Source organism: Artibeus jamaicensis, unplaced genomic scaffold, assembly GCF_021234435.1.
Source record: "Artibeus jamaicensis isolate MK-2021 breed Jamaican fruit bat unplaced genomic scaffold, CSHL_Jam_final contig_1803, whole genome shotgun sequence".
Classification (NCBI taxonomy): domain Eukaryota; kingdom Metazoa; phylum Chordata; class Mammalia; order Chiroptera; family Phyllostomidae; genus Artibeus; species Artibeus jamaicensis.
The window spans coordinates 5254376-5276877 of record NW_026521356.1 but is presented as its reverse complement, the minus strand read 5'-3'; the positions used below and the strand labels follow the sequence as shown (position 1 = coordinate 5276877).

At 49.2% G+C, this 22502-nt stretch overlaps 1 protein-coding gene and 1 long non-coding RNA gene across 2 annotated transcripts in view; both read left to right on the top strand.

Moving 5' to 3' along the window:
• The first annotated feature begins 1086 nt into the window (after positions 1–1086).
• LOC119050014 (uncharacterized) lies at positions 1087–13287 on the top strand. The gene is made up of 2 exons (XR_005082661.2): positions 1087–1134; positions 12949–13287. It is a non-coding gene; the product is annotated as an uncharacterized LOC119050014 (long non-coding RNA).
• A 1701-nt stretch (positions 13288–14988) lies between these two features.
• PNPLA1 (patatin like phospholipase domain containing 1) overlaps positions 14989–22502 on the top strand; it is a 40912-nt gene continuing 33398 nt past the window's right edge. Inside the window, 1 exon segment of the mRNA XM_037146247.2 lies at positions 14989–15193. Within this exon segment, the coding sequence (XP_037002142.2) occupies positions 14989–15193 (205 nt within the window).

The following is a 22502-nucleotide window of genomic DNA, read 5'->3' as shown; positions in this document are numbered from 1 at the left end:
ACTTGAAAGAGTTCTTCATTCTGGAATCCAAATTCCAGGATTCTGAACTTTTGCTGAACTTGGTGGTCTTAGTGACTTAAGCTTCTGAGATGATGTTTGGGTCGCTGTGATCGGTGAGAACATCTAAGGCCAGGAGTGACCTGACCCGTCACCCCTTCTACCCCCAGACTTTACAAACAGGGAACTGAAGCTGCGACAGAAGGATGCATAAGCACTGATGGCAGAGCCGGGACTGGAGCCCAGTCTCCTGCCCCGCAGCCCTGGGTCCTCTGCTGCTGCCTCACTCTGCCACCTCACTCTGCTGTCACAGGCAGTCACTTGCCCAATTGTCCCAATGTTAAAAGAATCAAAGAAAATGTGTTGTGTAAGCCACACTGAAGGTTGGATGAAACATGCTGTGGAAGGCCTTCCAGGACCTGGCAAGGCTCCAGCACATGTATGATGTGCTGACCCGGGACACACGGATCTCAGGCCTGCGCTCACACTCCACACCGAGTCTCCACAGCCACCCCGAGGCGGCTACTCCTTTCGACCCCATTGTGTTGCCAGGGAAACTGAGGCACGAGGAGGGCGCACAGCCACACACAAAGTGAGGAAGTGGCAGAGTCTAGATTCAAACCCCCATGTGTTTCAAGAGCCTGGGCTTAAAACCTTTACTCCCCTGGGCTTAAATGCCCCACCAAAGTGACTTTCCACTGTAAGCAAACTTTTTCCTGAAGAGATTTGAGTTCTGTTGACAAAACACGTCAAGGCTTGTGAAATAGGACGCGTGTTCAACCAGCATTTCAGGCCCAAGTCTGACGGCTTAGCAGCAGGAACCGAGAAAGGGAGCTGACGCGGGCCGAGCCCGGTTCGCGCCAGGTCAGCGGCACCTCACTCTCACGTGGGCCGGGCCCCACGGGCGAGTCACGCAGGGCAGCGGGATCCCCCTGAGGACAGGCTTCCGCGGGCCACACGACACTGGACGGACGAGGTCAGGCTCCGCCCCCCCCCGTGAGGCACTTCCGGGTCAGAAGCTCGGAGTCGGAAGCAACCCCGGTGAGTCCGGGGGAGGCTCGCTGACCATCGCTTTCTTTCCTCCTGTCGCTGAAGAGCTTGAAAATATTGTGCAGACTGGAGTTTGCACCGAGAGAGGTAAAAGATTTTGGAGTATCTAATCATCAACTTTTGATTCCAAAGATGGAAACAACTTGTCTTAATTTGCCAAGGCTTGTGTAGTAACTAAAAGTATTTACATGCTTTTAAACTGAATTGTCCACGGAACTCCAAGTTTGGCCATTTTTCTTTTGACAGATTAGTGAACTAATGTGAGGTTTCTAAACAAAGGCAACCCAGGGTGATAGAACCATGGCCTGGGAGCCCTGGGTCCTGGGCCTGGCTCTGATGTGCACTTGCCGTGTGGCCTTGAGCTGGTCAGCTCCCACCTCTGGGCCTGAGCTCCATGAAATTACAGGGCTTGGCTCTGAGAAGCCCTCTGTTCCCCTCTGGACCTGAAGTTCTAGGACAGGAACATGGGCTCTGGGGTCAGACACTGGAGTTCGAACCCCTGTTTCATCACTTACTAGCTGGTAAGTGAACCAGTTGGACAAGTTGCTCAACTACTCTGCAGTTTAATTTCTTCATATGTAAAACAGAGATGGATAGTACCTGTGTCATAGGTATTGCGAAGAGTAAATGAGCAAATTCATGTACCATGCTTCGCATAGTGCCTGGCACAAACAGAAGATGTACTCAGTATTGAGCAGTCACAACAGTGCTGAGGGTTCTTTGTATGTTATTTAAAAATCCATAAAACCGCTATGCCATATACCTGAAACTAATATAAAATAATATTGAATATAAACTATAAATGAAAAAACATTTTTAAATCAGTAAAGAACCATGTCATAAAAATATGAACTTCTCCCAGTAAATATTTATTGAGCACATACTCTCCATTTCAGTGAACACTTTTGGTTGGCCATGCAAACCATTCCAGGCCCTTCGTTGACATCTCCAACCACAAAGCCTGGAAATCCAGAGCCCAGCCTTGCTCGAAGCTTGGGATGGCCATGTGATCCGTGTTTTGGCCTTGAGACATAGGCTACTGGTGGCTTCTAGGAACCATCACCAGAGGAGAGCCCCTTGCCATTGTCCCTTCTGTTTCTTCCCACCTTAAATATAAATGTTATATGTGGAGCAGTGGCAGCCATCTTGTGACTATGAGGCACAGTCACACGGAGGAAAAGTCAATGAGCTAGGCATGTCCGCATGTAAGGCTAGAAAGAGCTGGGCCCTGGGTGAACAGAACAGAGACACCAACCACAGCAGCTGCTGGCTGTTAGACTTCTCCCCATGTGAAAATACATACGGTTTATGAAGCCACTGTCAGCTAGGCTTCCTGTTCCTCATAGCTGAGTCCATCTTCTCTCATACCTCATTCAGGAAACGTTTATTAAGTTTCTACTCATAGTAGGCACCATTCCAGGTATTAGGCTTTACAGCCTATTCAGGCAGACAGCCAAGCCCTTTAAAAAAAATGCAATAAAACGTGTAACAGGTGGTACAATTGAAGTATTTATGTGGTAGCATGAAGGCATAAAGGAAGGAGAATATTTTTTTTAGACTGTAAATGCTTTTAGAACAGATGCTTTGTTCTTACCAATCCATCTCCAGCCCCTCACCTGGCATATAGTCGAAGCTCAGTTTGTTCAATGTGGCAACTGTTAGTGCTGCTCACCCTGCACAAAGGATCATCTCACTCTTGTGCCCTTGTGAAGTTAGGTGTGGCTATGCGACTTGCTTTAGCCAATGAAATGTGAGGAGAACTGATACATGTTAATTTCAGGTGGAAGCAGATAAGAGCTGGTACAGATCTCTATGCTGTCTTTCTCTCTGCTGCCATTGCCAGTGAAAATCAACCCTGATGTTCCTAGCTACTGGTAGTTGAATATTGTTACTGGAACATAAGCTAGCCGAACCTGATGGACTAACACAATGGATGAATCATTAATTAAATTAATTTATAACTAGATAATGGTGGTGCTGGGAATGGATTGAAGGGATGAGGATACCCTAGCAGGGAGTCTAAGACAGACACCCTGTGTCCCCTCCCCTATGTAGACTGCTCCTTCACCCTCCTTCCTGCTGGCAAGCCTGCATCCCACTGCAGAGAAAGCAAATGCCCACTGGTGGTTTTCCCAGCCTCCCTTGCAGCTAAGGCATGGATGTGTGACCCAGTGCTGGCCAGTGGACCCTGAGGAAAAGTCTCTTGGAGAGCTTTCTGGGAAGAGGGTTTTTTTTCCTCATTATTTAGGCTACTCTGCAGTGAGTTTTCTGTTACTTGCTTGGGAAAGTCCCCTAACTGATACAGTGTTGCTAGCTACAATGTTGCAGGAATCCTCCTGAGAGATGAGCACAGCTTTTCCTAGAAAGGATAGAGAAGGGAGGAAGCTAAGAAAAACTAGAAAGTAAAACTATTAGGACTTGGTGGTTGAGTGTGTGCAGGGGTTGAGCTATGTGCTGTGCTGAGGAAAAGAGGTCTAAAGCCTCAGACATAATGTCAAGGATCCCATTGTGAGACACATAATGAAAATACCAACTGTACAAGGCAGCCCATGCATGCAAGGGTCGAACAAGTTGGACAATGAATTGGCAAACTTTCCCTGGCTATTGGGCTAGCAAAAGGCAATATACTTTTCTGTTCTGAATCTAATATCAAGGACCTTTGGGTTGTGTTCTGAACATTGCAAATGATACATTGTAAAGAGTCTGGATTCCTTTTGTTCTTCTGAAGAGTGTTGCTTTTTAAATTTATTTTTTGTTTGTTTTTTTTAGCAGTCAGCTCACTTGGCTGAACTGTCCAACTGCAGGTACCGTCCCCTCTCTGGTAGATGGGAGTTGAGATCTCTGAGTCTGCCCTGCACAGGTGGGGCTCTGCCTTTGTGGGTCCTCACCCTTTCCCGGGTTTCTTCCCACTCTCCAGCTGTGTGGTCACTAGAACTCTGACCTGTGGCTTTTCACACCATTACCAGGGGCTTCCACCCACCCCACAGCTGGAACTAGGGCCTTCCCTCAGCCAAAAAAACTACAAAAGATAACAAACTTATTCCGGGCGATTTCCTCCTCCCAAGTGCTGACTCCTCTCTGCCGTCCGGGCCTGGATCGCTCTCCAGAGTCTGCCCAGCTGCTTTCCAGTGTTCTGTCGGGTGGGGGGCTGTGCTCTAACGAGAGATGCTAGCCATTATGAACGCAGAATTCTCATTAGTCTCTCTTCAAAACTTTTGTTTGTTTGTCTGTAGAGAGAGGAGATCGGAGGGACAAAGACAGGGAGAGAAACATCGATGTGAGAGAGGAGCGTCTATCAGTTGCCCCTCATACACGCCCACCACACCCGGGGACTGAACCCACAGCCCCGGCACGTGTCCTAACAAGTCCCAACCAACTGAGCCACACCGGCCAGGGCATGCTAGTCTCTTTTTTAAGAACAACGATGATGACTTTCTTGGAATTCTCCCCTGAATTACTCTGGTGGGGTTTGTTTTTTTGGGGGGGGGCGTGGGGAGGTTGGTCAGAATTGTGTTTATTTGCTCTTTATTAATCCTTTTTGTTCTGGGATTTGCTTTTGCCCTGAGGAAAGCAAAGAGAAATTGAGCCCAGGGAAAGGTAGAGAAGACTGTGAAGTGAGAACCCAAGGGAACTTACCACACAAGGTTTATCAGTGTCTTTAACGTGCGGTTTACGCTGTGGCTCTCCAGTCTATCCCAGTCTTACCCCGTATTTCTTAAATGTATTCATTTGAATAAGAAACCCTTTACCCACAGCACCCGAGTCACAGTGGGTCCTGCAGGACACACTTGGAACCCTGGTCCGAACGGAGGCCAGCTCGTCAGGGCTTCAGCGCTCAGGTGGCCTGAGCCACAGCACCAGGCTTCGGCCGCGCTTCCAAGTCCACGGCCGTTCCGTGGCCCACGGCAATGGTTCCAACCTAGATCAGGGTTTCTGGGCCCATTGCTGGGATAGACCTGTGCTGGCCAAGCAGTGTTGTCTCAGTTTTGACAAACTGTCCCTGGAAGGTGAGGGCCTCAGGAAAACCCACGCGAGACGAGTCCATCCATGTTGCCCCGGTTACACTGCGGGCGGGGGCTTGGGCTTGGTGACTCCTGAAGCTGAGCTCGGCTGGTTATTTGCATGGGTTTGCACCTAGCCGCTTACTTAGGCCCTGATGCTGGGTCTGCCTTTCTCTAAAACCGTTGATTGGCTCCTAAATAGCTAAAAGTATGTTTTTAAAAAACCACGGAGAAGTTGACGCGACCCACTGGTCAGGACCACTTTGAAAACGGAAGGTCCCTGCAGTTGTCCCGCCGATGGTGGTTCTCACCGCCACAGCCCCGTTCACAGGCTGGGTTTATAGCAGCTGCGTTTTCTTGGCTCTGAAATTCCATTGATTTAAGACTCAGCATCGATTTAGTAAATACTTTTTAGGGGAAAAAACCCACAAGAGATTAGTAAGAATGCCCATTGATTGTGAGGTATATCCAATATCAGAAACTAAAATGTGTATGTGAGGTGGGAGCAGTGGGAACAAGTGCCTTGGAATTGAGGGATAGAGCAGGAAAACGTACTGGTCTAGTTTAGTTTGCTATGCACCAGGAAGTGTTTTTAAATTATTTGATTTTGAGTCAGAAACAGGCTCACATTTCAACACCCAGAGGGGACAAAAGGGTCGTCAGTGACTTGTCCTGACTGTCCACCCCTCAGCCCCCTCCCCTGAGTTCTCCACCTCTGCATCGGAGCTCGTATTCTTTGGCCCCTTTTTTTACATAAATGATGGTATTTTATACTCCCTTTTCTGAACTTCACGTTTGCACTTAAATATCAGGATGGACTTCAGTCACGTCTAGAATATTTTGATTTGATTTCTTTTGATTTCTAAGGTAGCAGCACAAGCATTTCTTTATCTTCCTATGTAATCATAATTACCCCCTCCAATGAGTCTTCAGCTTTGTGGGTCGGCAGGGCCATAACTTAATAACAGCCCCCTCTCGCTGAGTGTTTAGGTCATTCTCAGTGTTGCTATGACAGGGAACATGTGATGACCTTTGCTCATTCAACAAGTATTTATTTGACACCATGCATTGCGATCCTCCTACTACCAGAAGTGTCTTCCCCCAAGGGGCTGACAGGCAAGCCTGGGGAGCGGCGAGCAGCGTGGAAATAAAAGCACAGAAGTGGGCTCTTCCCCTGGGGAGCCTGGGATGCAGGGTGGGCTCCCACCTGGAAGGAGAGAGGAGAAAATGTGTTGATGGATCCACCTACACACACTGGCCGGTGTAAATGAACAAGCTGGGCTGACCGTCAGGCCTGTGAGCTTGGTTACTGCACGTCCCCTCATGCACAGATCCAGTCTCCATGCGTCAGCTACTGCCACCGCCACTGCCCAGAGCCCCAACTGTGGTGAATTTACAAAGGCAGTAAATAAAGAAAGAATTACAATGGTTAGCACCTTGTAAGCTCCTACCATGTGCCAGCACAACCCGCTATGGGTTAAGTATGATCATTTCTCCATTTACAGGTAAGAAAACCAAGGCACAGAGTGTTAAGTAACTTGCCTGAGGTCGTCCCAGCCTTGATTTGAACCCAGAGAGCCCAGTCCCCAGACCAGCTACTCAGCACCGCCCCAAGGAAGGGGGTGGGACTTAATCCTGAGCACATTTGTCTCTGTTCTGTGGATGTCCACCCCTTTTTTTTTCTCAGCAAGGGTAGTAAAATCGGGAACCTTCAATTCTCATTTCCTGGATGATCATTTTTCCTAGGCTGAGCCTGACTTTGTTCTTCCTTCCTCTCCAGAGAATTGCCTGCCAGAAGCTTTGAGGTGGGGGCTTCCCTCCTCCACTGGGGGAGGGGGTGCCAGGCTTCCTGCCCTGCTGCCACTGTGCCTAGAGTGGTCCAGACCAAGGGGCTCAGATGGCCAGTCTTGGGCCTGCAAGGACCTGGGGGGGGATCCCCTTGATTCACACCTGCCCCAACCTCCTGTCCTCTTTCTTCTGTCACCCCCACTCCCATCCCAGAGACACCCCCACGCCCCATTTCTCCCAGCCCCTCCCCCTGGCTCACAGACACCCCCCACCCCCGCCTGCCCCCAGACAAAAGCAAGTCTGAATCTCATCAACCCCCACGCAGCTGTGAGCCCTGCACTTCCCGCCTTCAGACCAGCCGCAGAGCTCCGTCTGAGCCTGTCTGATGAGGCCCAGTCTCCTGGTAATTCGATTCCTTCCCAGCTACTGGAACGAAGGGCCCTCTTCACCTCAAAACGTTTCAAATGCCAAAACAAATAGCAACTTACAGCACATGGGCCCATCCACAGCAACTCTGCTTTGTTTGCTGTGACGGAAGTAACGGTGACAACAGCGCAAATCACTGACAGTGAAAAGTGGGTTTTCCTCCCACCCTCAAGCCCCAGTCGCCCTCCCCCAAGTAATCTTCCTCCGTGGTTTTATTTCTGAAATGTCCATGGATATACGTAGTGAATAGTTTTTTTCCTTTTTGACATAAATGACAGCATACATACTGTTTGCATCCTTCTTTTTAATTTTATTTTTCATGCTTACAGATATATCTTGGAGAACCTTCCACATGACCGCTTCCAGGTCTCCCTTATTCTTTTCTATGACTATGGAGAATTACATCACATTGCTACACCGTAATTCATTTAACTAGCTTTCCGCTGATACTTAGGTTACCTCTAGATTCATGCTATTACAGTTGGCGCCATACTTAACAACCCTGTGCGTAGACTTTTGGGGACTCCCGTGAGTATTTGTGCAATATAAATTTCTAAGTATTTATTTAAAAATAGGCGGTGCCAAAATTGCCCACCAGACTGCAGTTTTTCCGTGGAGACTGAACAAATAGCTTAGGCTTAATGGTTAAATCATTTAAAATAACCAAGACTCTATTTTCTGTGGGAAAATTTTCTGTCTTTCAGACAGAAAAAAAACATAAACCATAAAGGAAGAAAGTGATACAATTTAAACCTCTGTACTGTAGAGACAATATAAAAAGGTTAAAAGTGACAAACTAGGAGAGGATATTTGCAATGAATTCAACTGCTATTATTCACATCATTATTAGCTAGTATTAGTACCAACATTTACACATTATTTTTTTTAATTTGTATTTATTGATTTTACAGAGAGAGAGAAATATCGATTTGTTGTTCCACTTACTTACGCAATCATTGGTTGGTACTTTTGTCTGTGCTCCAGCGAGAGATGGAACCCACAGCCTTGGTGTATCAGGGCAACGCTCTGACCAGCTGAGCTCCCTGGCCAGGGCCCCCCAACATCTACACACTATTAACAAGACAAACACTGGCTCCACCCCAGTGGGAAAAAGCTAAGAATTTTTTTTCTGAAAAGTAATTCAGAGAAGAGGAAACTGGAATGAGGAATGGATGAATTCCATTTTAGTTTGCCCATCCTCACAAATAATGAGGATAACAATTGGATAGCCTTTCGCATCCCTCAGACTGGCAAAACTTTTTTTATTCTGGCATTACCAACAGAAGCAAAGCAATCAGATTTCTTATAAACTCTCAGTGGGGGTGTAAATTGACACAACTACTCTGGAGAGTAAATTGCCAGCACCTAGTCAAATTGAAGTGCCCACTGGAGTAACTAGATTTCCTTATTTTGTATATTCTTGATGCTGTGGCATTTGTGGCCTCCCTGAGTGGAAAGAGACTGACCCTCCCAGGGCTAGCCAATTCCTGAGCCCCTCTCCCTGCCCACACGACCCGATGCCGATGCCGAGCCTCTCTCTGCTGTGGGGCTGCAGGCAGCAACGTTCCCCCGCCCTGCTCACCTGGGGCCGGGTACCAGGCACCTAGACAGCCAGCAGACATCACCAAACCAGCCAGTCCTACGCTGTTTCCTCTGCTCTGCCTGCCTTTCTCACAGAACAAAATAAAGGCTCTGGGCCCTGCTTTCCGCACATCCCTCCTGCCTCCTGCCCAGACCCGTGGCTTCCCCGTGCGGCACAGCCTGCCCCCTTGTCTCCAGAAGTGAAAGTAATAAAAACCTTTTAAGGGCATTAGCCTCTCCATGTCGTCACTCAGTCACCTCCATAAATTAAAGTTCCATGGGTACAATAGATACACCCACATTGTTGCCTGAGAAATTCCTATATGATGGAAAACACTCAAATGTCTGAAGAGAGTGGTGAATACATTGTCCCACAGTCTCATGGTAGGTTACCAAAAGCAGTAGAGTGGAAAAGACTAGAGCCATGTATCATAATGCTTAATGAATGTGGCAAATTACAGATTAAATGTGTTTGCTTATGTGAAACTCAAAAATATTTGTAAAACAATAATATGCATTCTTTATAAATTTCCATGTAATTAAAATCTGAAAACACGGAAGGGAAAGATTCTCCCCACCTGGGAGGCGGCCTCCCCCGGGAGGGACACCAGGCGATCGGGATGCAAAGGAGGTTTCACCTGCATCTGTGGTGTTTCATTTCCTTTTTGCCTCTACTGTGATGTTTTATTTCTTTAAAACCAAACAAATATTTTTCTGAGGTGTGGTGAAATGTTAAGATTTGTTCAATCTGCCTGGAAAGTGCATGGATATTTGCTGTTCTATTTTTGACACTTTACTGTATGTCTGAGCTATTTCATGAGAAGAAGACATGATTTAGGCTGCATGATAAGCTCAAGGTCACATAACAAACACCATGAAAGGATGTCCAATGTCAACTGTGTCACCGTTTCTCCTCTCTCCTTAAGTTTTATTTTTTTCAAATTTCTGACTTTTTAGAAAAGTGACAGCACTTGCACCCCACAAAGGATATACCTGTATGTTGGTCAAGAGTTCAAAAATGACATCACACCTCAAAAAACAAGTTCAATTCATTAACAGAAACCTACTTTATTTTTCAGGAAAAACAAGAAGGAGAAAGATATTCTTTTTCTTCTAACAAAAGTAATAGTTGTTAAACAATTTCTATAAGGTATAATAAAAATTTTCTGACTACATTTTTCAGAATCTTTATGAATCAAAATTATTTCACCTATAATAACAAACTATCTATACCTCAAAGTATTTCTTCTGTTTTTTCTAAAAGCAAAGGGCATGTTTTGTTTGTTTTTCTCAAGAGAACATTTACACATTTTGGTAGAAATATTTAATAGTCCTTGCATTAGTCATGAGGTTTTTGGCAGCGAATATTTAATGAACAGTGGCTGAAACAACAAAGATGTTCAACTAACTGACTTAACAGGGAGGAGACAAGTGGTGTGGGGCCCGGCGTAGTCACTAACAACCTCCTCGAGGACCCAGGATCTTTGTCTTCTGCTACCCTCAGAAGTTTGTAGCAGCTGTCATCCAAGTCGTCCAAAGCAGCCCCTAATGATCTCCACCTTCTGGTATTCACACCCCTCCCCCACTGCTTACCTGGGCTGGTCTGTGTGGCCTTAGCCCTGGTAAAATGTGGGAAGGGTGCAAATATGGCAGAAGAGGCGTCCTCACCTATGAGATTAAGTTATATAAAAAGACTACAGCTTCCATCTCAGATTCGCACTGTCTCTTGTCCTCTCTCTCTCTCTCTCTCTCTCTCTCTCTCTCTCTGCCTCTTACTCTGGGAAAAGCAAGCTGTCATGTTGTAACCAGCCCCATGGAGAGCCCCACCTGGCAAGGCACTGAAGCTGAACGTCAACAGCCAGCGAAGAACCCATGCCTACCAACAAGCATGGTGGTGTGTTTGGAAGTGGGTTCTTCCAACCCAGTGACCCTTGAGATGATTACAACCCTTGCTAGCAGTTTGGCTACCGAGAGCCCCTGAGCCACTACTGCCCAGCTAAGCCATTTCTGGGTTCCTAATCCACCATAATTGTGTGATATAATAAATTTTTGTTCTTTGAAGGCATTAGTTTTTAGGTAATTTGTGGCACAGCAATAGAGAACTAATACACTCAGTGTCTGCCCTGTTCCCCTGACGGTGACTGCCCCAGCTCCCATACCGTGTTCTCACAGGGCAGCATCTCAGGCAGGAAGAAAAGGTGATGGGGCTAAAAGGGCTCATTTTATGTTCCTTTCTCCTTTTATCAAGGAGGAAAATCTTTCTTAGAAGCCACTCAGCAGATATCCTCTTACTTCTCATTGGCCGGAACTGTGTCTTTGGTAGCCTCTAGCTGCAAGGGAGGCTGGGAAATCAATAATATTGGGATAACATTGTGTGGTGCCAGGTGGGTACTGGAAACACTGAGGGGGGACACTTTGTAAAGTATATGATTATCTAACCACCTGAAATTAATACAGAATAACATTAGATGTAAACAGGAATTGGGAAAAAACATTTGGGCCTTTTAGGTTTTTGTGGGGAAGTGGGCACAAAACATACAGGCTGGGAATGGCTGCTCTCTCACAACAACAGTGTCTACCAGCCCTTCCTGCAATTTCAGTGCGTCTGGTTGTTTTCACCCGGGATCATTTTAATGGTGACTTCATACCGCATTCACTGTAGACTGGAAGTTGGCCTCAATTAGATTCAGGTTAAAGGTTATTGGTAAGATTACTCACAGGTGATGCTGTGACCTTCATACTGTCACACCAAGAAGCAACCAGGATCTTTGGTACACAAACATTTTACAAGATTTAAGAAGAGGGTGGTGCACCTTTAACGAAAGGCTAACCTGGAATCCAGAGGAGCCGTGACCTGAGCGGCTTCACTTGTAGTTATAGAAACTCTGTGTTTGTCTATAAATTTATTTTTGGTTGTGCTGTGGGAATCATGTGAGATAAGCAGTCTTAGTTACTTACTTTTAACTCCTCGTGAGCTGCTGAGTCATACACTCAGTGTGATTTAAAATACCTGAGAGGTTATGTATTGCCTTTAAAAATTAAATGCAGAAATGTTGGATTGTGGCCCTTTTATGATGTCATCCGCTTGAAGTTTGTAGGGCTTCAGGGACAGCGTCAGGAACAAGGAGAATAAGACACACCTTCTCAGTCATTTAACTGAGGCACAGGACGAGCAAGCCCTGCAGCCTGTGGCCAGGACCTTCTCATGCGACATGGTGAATTTCTAGTTTGGTGGTTTGCACTTGCTGTGGTTTCCACTGTCCCCATCTCCATGGAACTGAAGACCATGTTTTCTCAGTGAAAACTGGGGCTTACTCTGACAGCCAGGCCTGAAGAGTGGGAAGGCCAGCAACCGTGTTAGGACAAAGCACTGTCCTTGAAAGCGTGGGGGCCCCCAGGCTTCTGGAGTCCCCGTAGCCCAGGGAGAGCAAGGTGGGCCCGCTTCCTGTTTCACTGGGCATTTCAAGATGACGTGGAAGGGGGATGCTTATTCCAGGTTGTCTTTCTTCACCATGACCTTGTGCCACCTCCAGCTGCCTACCCTTCTCTGCAGCCCCATTGGCAGGGGACTCTGTCCCCCTCTCTGAAGTCACCTCTCCACCTCCCAGCTCCTGTGTCTTGCTGTCATCTCAGACTCATCTTAAAGATAACTCATCCTTCACCCAGTTTTCCCAAGTCAGTAAAAGGCAACCCACTCCTCCCAGCCCCTAAGGTGAGGGCCTTGATGCATCCTGTCCAGCCAGCCAGTCCCCTCGTCCTGCAAGTCTCTGCAGCGATGGTTTCATTAACTTGTCACCCTCCCTTCAGCCCTGCCCCCAGGCCCTGCCACCCGCATCCCTAGGAGGATGCAGCACCTTCCTCTTCCCTCTCCCTCCCGCCCTGGTCTCATTGCCCTTGCAGGCTTCTCACCTGAGAGCCCTCCCAGCTCCTCCCAACGTCAGCAATGGCACCCTTTGTTCGACCTCACCTCCCCGGCCCACCTGTCTGGGAGCCTTGGCCCTTCTACCCTTGATAATAATAGACACAGCACATGCCAGACATTTTACAGCTGTATCTTTAACCTTTAAACTACTGTGTAACATAGGTGTTATTGTCCCTTTTACAGATGAGGAAAACTGAGGCCTGGAGAGGTTACACAGGTCAGGCTGCCCGTAAACAGCAGAGCTGGGATTCAACGCATGTCTGTCTGATCTGAAGACCTTCATCCCGTGTGCCTGCCCACCGTCCCACCCTGCCTTTCTCTCCACGGAGCTTGTGCTGCTCCCTGTCACGATGCCACGCCTCCCCCCACAGCCCCTTTAAATCTCACAACCCACGGCTCTGCCATGCAGCTTCCCTGGTGGTTCCAGCCCACACTGCTCACCCCATCTCTCAATTTTTCTGGCAGGAATCCCAGTCTGTACAATTCAGTACTTAATTATAAACTGCCTGTCTGGTGACTTCACGTTTGCTTGTCTTGTTCCCAGGAAGCTGAGAAATGCCTGAGTTCAGGGACGGGGCTTACACTCATTCCTGTCCCCAAGAGCCCAGCGCAGAGATGGGGGTGCAAATACTCAGTGGAGCGGACCTGTTTCCCAGGGTCATGACACTCCAGTCGCTGGATGGGCTGCACCCTGGCACACCCCACCTCCACCCCAGCGGTAAGCCTCAAAACTCTGCAGACACACACACACTTTCTCTTTTGGTACACGCACATTCAATCAAAAGGCCTCTTTCCAGAGGGACGCAATTGGATACCTGGAACTACCTACCCAAGGGACAGAGCGACCTCCTGCCTGAACACTGAGCGTGGCCCTCACTGGAAATCCAGCGTGGACCAGCGGGGCCGCAGAGTTGGCGGAGCTCCCAGGGAAAGGTGAAGCTTTGCTATCACATCCCAACAGGGTATGGAGCTGCGCTGGCCACTGGGTAGGGTGCTTAGTGTCTCAGTTCTGATTCTGGTCCTGCCTCTGGATGGACTGGGGCCGAGGGGGGAGCGTTTGCCGTGAGAAAGAATCCCCTCTCCAGACCGTGCTCCACCGCCCCAGAGGGGGCGTGAACGGGGCCCCTGGTGCTGTGCCGGCCCCCAGGCACCACCTCCCCGCCCTCTGGGTTTCAGAACATCTCTGCTCTGATCCCCAGGCTCCCATATCTGTGTTCTCAAGCTGTTCCTTCTTGGAATTAAATGGCCCCATCTCAAACTTCTCATTCCAACGTCGGGAGAAGAACATTGTAATATGAAGTCCCACACACTTCCAATGATCTAGAGTTCAGATTAATTTTGTTCTTGGGCGATTAGGAGACAGCATGAGGTCCAGGGTTTGGTGAGAGGGAGCCGACCAAGGGCCAGTGGGTCAGCGAAGGGCAGGAGAGAGAAGAAGACAGTGAGGATGGAGAGTCAGTGCTTGGTGGGGCCCCGGAAGCCCCGCTTGTCTTCCTGTACGGTTTTGCCCGTGGCCGGTCCTAACATGTGAACAAAAAAGTGATTAAGCAAAGGGGAGCTTATGTAAGATGGACAAATAGAAACAATTGTGCAACATCCCGCCTGGAGCCTGGAGAAGGAGCCCAGGGAGGGTGTCACTGTAGGGGGCACGGGCGGTGGGACCATGTCCCCGTCAAACACCGGGGCCACCCTGCCAGGCCTGCCGAGGTGGGGAGGGGACACCGTCCTCCTGGAGGGAGGCCAGCATTTAATTCCTGTGCTGCCACAGTGCCTCAGGGAGAGAGGCACCCTCTGATAAGCATCTGTGGAAGTTTCGCAACACGTGTGCATCCTTCTGGGCTGAGGGCTGAGCAGTGCCCGCCTCCTTGGGCCTGGCCCCGTGTGGCAGCTCAAATGCCGTAGGTGTGCCCAGCATGGGCAGAGGGCCAAGGACTCTGCCAGAGATGAATCCAGACATGCGATGAAGCCAGGGGCCCCTCAAAACCAGCTGCTGCTCGCGCATCCGGGGGCTTCTTCACCTTGTCCTAGCAGAGCTCAACAGGCCCGGGTGCGCTGCCTGAGCCACCCGTGGGAGCCCCAGCCAAGTGGGGAGAGCTGGCCACATCCCAGGCTCCGGGCTGGCAGGGAAGCTTGGCAGCCAGTTCCCACAGGAGGGAGGCCCCAGCTCGGGCAGGCCGGCTCTGAGGGGTGACTTCTCACTACAGGAAGCCCCAGTCTGAGGAGATGGAAGAACAAGTGTTCAAGGGGGATCCGGACACCCCTCATTCCATCTCCTTCTCGGGAAGCGGCTTCCTCTCCTTCTACCAGGCTGGGGCCGTGGACGCCCTGCGGGACCTGGCCCCCAGGATGCTGGAAACCACCCACCGCTTCGCTGGGACATCAGCAGGTGCCGTGATTGCAGCCCTGGTCACCTGCGGGATTGAGATGAGTAAGGCCTTTGTCCTGGGTTCCCTGGGGAGCCTCCGCGGCATCCCCCACGGCGAAGCCTCAGGAGTGCTCTGGGGTGCTTTCGGGAGCACAGCCAGGACTCGTGGGAGACAGGAGAGGATGAAGTGGGTCGAGTGGGACGGTGGCAGCTGTGAGTTTTAAGGCTGGGGTCTGCCGGTCCTTGACCCAGCAGCTGAGCTCGGACCCATTTCTCTCTCTCTCTCAATGCTCCTACCTGGGATGCCCCGGCTCCCTCAGTTTGAGGCAGGGTCTCCCGCAAACATCCGTCTTGGAGATTATGCCATGGCACAGTCAGACGTGGGGGTGAAGTGTCCCCCGCTGGCCTCATGTAAAACACATCTATCGGGGGAGGGCTGCACTCCCTGTCTGGATCGCCTTGGTGGGGACGGGTTTGTCAGACCTGCTTCCAGGGGCTGGAAAGATGAAACTGGGGGCTGGGGGTGGAGGCAGGGCCAGGATGGGAAGGAACTAGGAGGGAATGTGGAAGCTCACGCTTCCCCTCCTGCCCTGCTAGGACGGTGGCCCCAGAGGGCAGGAGCGCCACCCCATGCAGGGGGAGACAGGTTCCTAGCAGCCCCAGACGGCAGCTAAACCTGGCAGTAGAGGCCCCATGTCCGCCCACAGGGGCCGCCTTGGGCGCATTTATTCATTTACTGCTGCAGTTTCGTGTCCAGCTCTGTTCCAGGCACAAGGGCCGGAGTCCCTGTCCTGACGGAGCAGAAATTCTAGGAGGAGGAGATACATAATAAACAATCATACAAGTAACCTTATGATGTCACGTCAGGAAGTGCAGTTTCTATGAGTAAAATTACCACAGGAAAAGGTCAGAGAATGAAGTAGGGACTATTCTAGGAAGGGTGGCCGGGGAAAGCCTCTTGGAGGAGGTGACGCTCAAGCAGAGACTCGAGTGAAGTGAGTGAAGAAGCCATTGGAAGGTCAGGAAGGAAAGAACATTCTAGGTGAAGTAGCAGCCAGGGAGCCGGCGGGGCGGGGAGAGGTGGGGGAGGAGGAGGGGGTGGGGCCGGGGTGGCGAGGCCGGCAGGGCCGGTCCGTGGGCCAGGCAGCCAGAGTGGCGGGCCCTGATTCCTCTGGGAGAGGTAGGCGCACAGAGAGGCTGTGAGTGCGGCAGTGCGGGGGCAGCTAAGGGCACACGCGCCACGTGGGTTGGATCCCATATTTCACAATATGCCCCTGGGGCAAATTAGCGAACCCTCCGTGCCTCAGTTTCTGCACCTGTGAATGGATGATTCTACTCAGACCTACTTCCCGAGGTAGAAACAAGGAGGCTGTCGTAGCCCTAGACGGGGCGGGGCGTTGAGGGCGGTGAGGCGCGTTTAGGCGATGAGATCAAGGATGTGCTTTGGAGGTGGAGTCGGTGGGACCTGCGGACGGGCCGCGGCGCGTGGCCCCCGCCCCCACCCTGTTCCCGCCGTCGGACGCGTCCTGTCTGTCCCCAGACTCCCTCCTTTTCCCGGCGTCTGTGTCGTTTACTCGCTCCATGGCTCCCACCCGCTTCGTGTCATTATTTCAACTTCTTCAAACCACCATCTGAAAGACTCGGTGGTGTCCTCATTCTCTGCCATTCAAGGACTTTTCGGAACGAATGCAGTTCTATCGGTTCCGTAAATACTGCTCCAAACCTACGTGGTCAGGCTGCGCCGAGCCCGCACAGCAGGGGAGAGGAAGGGACACCCGACAGCAGGTGTGACCGGGGACTGGACCGTGTGCTGCCCGTGATCAGGAGGGAAGTTCAGGGACGGGACGTGCTGTTTCCGGGACGATCCCACATCACTCCAGCGAACTGCGCTCGTTTCGACGGCCACGAGATTTACCACTAACCGGCGCTTCCTTTATATCCGACGCAGTTTCAGGTCTTTGGGATATTAACTCATTTGGTCCGCACACCCACCTCTGAGGTGAAATCTGTTATTATCTCCATTTTACAGAAGAGGAAACGGAGTGACAGAAAGCTTCACCATCTTGCCCGCGGCCATACAAACCGTAATTGGTAAAGCTGGGATTTGAACCCAGTCTGGCCAGAGTCTCCACCCTCACCCTTTAAACCACTCTGCCTCTTGATCAAGGGGTGTCGGGATGTAGATGCTGGTTGTATAAACAGTGGGGACAGGGAAATCTCTCCCAGCTGGTGGAACTTGCGCTCAGACCTGGGCAGGTAAAATCTCTACTGAGAGGGACAAGTGACTTGTGTCATGCCTGTCATCTGTTAGAAGCACAACAAGAGCCAGGACTTGGTCTCCTGTCTTCGAGGCTCTTTGCCTCTCCCGGTTTGCATTTCATTCAGCCGTTCTGTGGACGGGCGTGCCCGCGTCTGTTGCGCTAAGCAGCACCGCAGTGCGCATCTGTGTCTGCGTCCGCCGAGCCCACGAGGAAGGCTTCCCGTGGGTACGCGTCCTGTTAACGACACCAGACTTGGTTTGATGGCTCTCCAAAGTGGTTGTACCCATCCAAGCTCTGACTGCCCCACAACGTCATCGACCCTCGGTGCTGTCAGACAGCAAAGTTTTAATTCAATTTAATGAAGGTGACATTATGTCTCACTTCATTTAATCTGATCTCCTGATTACCAGAGATGTTATCACTGTTTCCTCTTCTGTAACTTGCCTGCTCATGACCTTTTACTATTTTTTCTATGGAATTAGCCTTTTCTCTTTAATTCGCAGATGTTCTCTCCATTGCCTGTACACTCATCATTTGTCACAGACACCCAGCTTCTTATTCCATCCATGACTTGTTGTTATTTTGTTTATGATGTCTCTTGTCCTTCAAAAAATTTTCATCTTAGAGTCAAATGTGTTAATCTTTTCCTCTTACAATTTGTGTTTCTTTTTTGTTTTAATTTATTTTTTTATTGATTATGCCATTACAGTTGTTCTATTCCCCCCTTCATTCCCCTCCACCCTACCCCCATCCCCACCATTACCCCCCCTTTAGTTTATGACCATGTGTCTCAAGTTCTTTTAGATTCTATATTTCCCATACTATTCTTGCCCCCCCATCTATTTTCTATCTACTGTCTATGCTACTTATTTTCTGTACCTTCTCCCCCCTTCTCCTCCTCCCACTCCCCTGTTGCTAACCCTCCTTGAGATCTTCATTTCTATGTTTCTGCTCCTGATCTAGCTGTCCTTTTAGTTTGCTTTCGTTTTAGGTGTGGTTGTTAATAACTGTGAGTTTGCTGTCCTTTCACTGTTCGTGTTTCTTTAACTTCTTTTTCTTAGATAAGTCCCTTTAACATTTCATATAATAAGGGCTTGGTGATGATGAACTCCTTGAATTTGATCTTATCTGAGAAGCACTTTATCTGCCCTTCCATTCTAAATGAAAATTTTGCTGGGTAGAGCAATCTTGGTTGTAGGTCTTTGGTATTTCATGACTTGGAATACCTCTTTCCAGCCCCTTCTTGCCTGGAAGGTCTCTTTTGAGAAATCTGCTGACAGTCTGATGGGAACTCCTTTGTAGGTGACTGTCCTCTTAGCTCTTGCTGCTTCTAGAATTCTCTCCTTCATTTTAATCTTGGCTAATGTAATTATGATGTGCCTTGGTGTGTTCCTTCTTGGGTCCAACTTCTTTGGTACTCTCTGAGCTTCCTGGATTTCCTGGAAGTCTATTTCCTTTGCCAGATTGGGGAAATTCTCCTTTATTATTTGTTCAAATAAGTTTTCCACTGGTGGCTGTGCCTTTCCCCCTTCTGGTACCCCTATAATTCGGATGTTGGAGCGTTTAAAGATGTCCTGGAGGTTCCTAAGACTCTCCTCATTTTTTTGAATTCTTGCTTCTTCACTCTTTTCTGTTTGGCCATTATTTGCTTTCTTCTGGTCCACTCCATTGATTTGAGTCCCAGTTTCCTTTTCATTGCTATTGGTGTCCTGTGCATTTCCATTCATTTCAATTAGTTTCGCCTTCATATGTTTGTCTAATTTGTGGCTATAATCAACCAGTTCTGTGAGGATCCTGATCACCAGTGTTTTAAACTGTGCATGTGAGAGTTTTGCTATTTCTTCATCGCTTAGATTTATAGGCTTTGGGGCTTTGAGATCTTGAGCCATTTTTGTTCTGTTCGTGCCCTTTAAGTGTGAGGAGCGGAGCCTTGGACTCCCAGGTCGCTGGGTTGTGATGCTGTATGTGGAGGCGGGGTCAGAGCGGGGAAATGGCGGCCCCCTCTGGTGTTTCTCACAGCTGGGTGAGGAGCAGAGCCTTAGGTGGTTCACCAGGGCTGGGCCACTCAGAGTCGCTGGGTTATGACGCTGTATGTGGAGGTGGGGTCAGAGCGGGGAAATGGCCCTGTGCTGCTGCTCGCCGTGGGGCCTGCTCAGTCCCGTAGTCTCACCACCCACTCCCTCGCTTGTCTATCTGCGCAGGAAAGCGCGACCACAGTCAACCCGTAGCCCTGCTCTCTCGCTGTTTCCCCCAAGGTCGTTTGCTTGGTCGCTCGCTGGGTCGCTCACTAGGTCCAACCCTGCGCCTGGATTCCGCGCGCCCGAGTCCATCTGACCGAGTTTTTCTGTGCAACCCCACTCCCACAGCTGCTGGTTTCGCCCCTCTTACCGGTCAGGCTGAAGAATTTGTTGTTATCGGACTTCCAAAAAGTTCAATTTTCTGTTTTCTGTTGCTAATATTTAGTTATCTCTAAACTTGGTTGTGAGAAAAGGCACAGCGTCTCCACCTATGCCTCCATCTTGGTGCCAATTTGTGTTTCTTAATATCTTTACTTTGTTACCATGATGTCTTCTTCATTTTCTTTCAAAAGTTTTAAAGTTTTGTTCTTTCATATTTAGATTAATCCAGCTGGAACTCATTTCATGGCTATTTTGAGGGAGAAGTCCAAGAATCTTGATTTGCCCATGCGCTGACCTGCCCATTTATCCCCCAGCATCGAGGTGGCCTCCCCACACTTGTCTGGCGCTGCCTCTGGCTCACTCGAGTTCCCGGCTTCTCAAGAGCCTGTCTTCTCTCCCATTGGCCAGTCCTTCTGCTTCTGCGCCACGTCACACTGCTTTTGTCACTAGAGCCTTGTCACGAGGGCGGGCGAACAGTGTAACAGGAAGCCCCTCCCCCTCCTCTCCCAATTCCTCCTTCAAACACTGCCTCTATTATCCTCGACACTTTTCCGCCCCGTGTGAGAAGCTCTGTTGGGATTTTGATTGAAATGACATTTTTCCGTTCATAAACATAGCCTGTCTCCCTGTTCATTCTGGCCTTCCTGTCCTTTAATGAAGATCGTGTATGTCTTTTATTAGATATGCTGGTTTTTGTTGCTACGGAGAATGGGATCTTTCTTCTATGACATTTTCTAATCTAATTGATTATTGCTAATATAAAGAATGTTGACTCTTCTGCACATTAATTTTTTTTTGAGCAACCTGTTGAACTTCTTAACAGTCCGAAAAGCTTGTTGGCAGATTATCTGATATTTTGTGTGTAAACAATCACACTACACACATATGACTAGAGGTTTACCTCTTTTCAACAAAATTCTTCACCATGGGGGCCCCGGGGCTTCTCTCTTACTTGGGGCTGGGCTTTCCTGTCTTGAGACTGTTCTGTTCCCATGAAGGCTGAGGTGGCAGTGGGTTCATCTGGAGACGTGTGCCTCACGCTGTGACAGGAACAATTCAGGAGTGTGTGAAAAAGTGTGTAAAAACACCCACCACAGTGTCTGCGTTTATTAGAGATGCAGTAAATGTTCATTCATTCATTCACCCAAGGGGAGATGCTCTCCATGACAACCTACAGGGAATTCAGGATTCCACTCTGGTCAGAAGTGGGGATGGATGGGAACTTGCACAATTCTGAAAAATAAAAATAAAAATTTCTCATATAAAAAATGGGGATTTGGTGGACTTACATCCCTATCCCAACTTAAGCTACTAGTTGGCACCTTCCCCTCTGTAAAAACGGCATGGCAAGCCAATCATTCATTTCATACGTGTTCGCAGAGCGTATAGTAGACCCTGGGGAGGACACAGAGATATAACACAAAATGCAACTCTGGCCTTGCTCTCAGGGAGCTGGCAGTCAGTCTGCTCAAACTCGACAGCAGCCAGCAGTCAGGTACTCATAACACAAGACAGCTCTGACTGAACGTTAGCAAATTAAAAGGCACTGGTGTGCAGAGGGAGGGAGCAAATGCCTGCAATCATGGAGGGCCTCATGGAATTGGCATTTGAGCCGGTGCTTGAAAGGCGAGTAGACATTTGACAGGTAGGGACAGGTGGGGCCGGAGCCTAGGCTTCTAGTGAGGACAGGACATGAGGACAATCACAGACCAATGGCAAGAATGTGGTGCCTGCGGGGGCAGGGGGGGAGTGGGGGGGGACAGTGCAGGCCCCCCGGTGTCAGGGGTCGGTGTGAAAAGCTTCATAATAGGATACTTACTGTACTCTAGGCCATAATTTTGATGTTCTGTTCTAGTTGTTAAAAAAATTCATTAAATCAATGGTCCTCAGTCTTGGTTGCACATTCAAGTCACTAGGGAGCTTTAAAACGCGCATTGCCCAGGCTTCTCTGAAAACAAATGAAATCGGGTGTGTGGGGGCAGGGCCTGGGCACCCAGGGGGTTTCCATGTGCAGCCATGGATGAGACCCAGCGTCCTTTGGGACACTACGATGTCATGGGTGCATGACCAGGCGGTGGAAGCCTGTGAGGTGCCCACCACAGACCTGGACTAATGAGAATTCTGTACCTGATTACTCATGTTCCTCTCCAGGGCAGAGAGGAACAGTTTCATTATAGTGACTTTGGGCTGGATTAGTTTCCTATGAAGGCCTCTGTCTGGGCCACAGATGAGGGAGACTGACATTGGTTAGGGGCTGGGGCTGGTCCCTCTCATCCCCTTGGCTGACACCCACGCCCAGTCCACTTTTCAGAGAAAGGGTGAAGACCCTGGGCCCACAGCCTCTCCTGGTGGTTTTTCTCCTCCTGCTCTTTTCTTCTTCTTCTTTTAAAAACTTTTCAAAATAGCTTTTGAAATATAATTCACACAGCACACAATTCACCATTTAAAGCATACAACTCAATGGCCTTTAATATATTCACAAAATTGCCCATCCATTATCACAATAAATTATAGAACATTTTAATTATCGCCAAAGAACCCTATACCCCTAACTGGAGCCTCTCAATTCCTTCATTCCCCCAAGCACCTGGCAGCCGCTAACGGACTTTGTGTCTCTGTGGGTTTGCCTACCCTGGACATTTCACATTAACGGGCCGTACGCCGTTGGGGTCCATCCAGGCCGTGGCACGGCTCAGTGCTCACTCCTGCTCA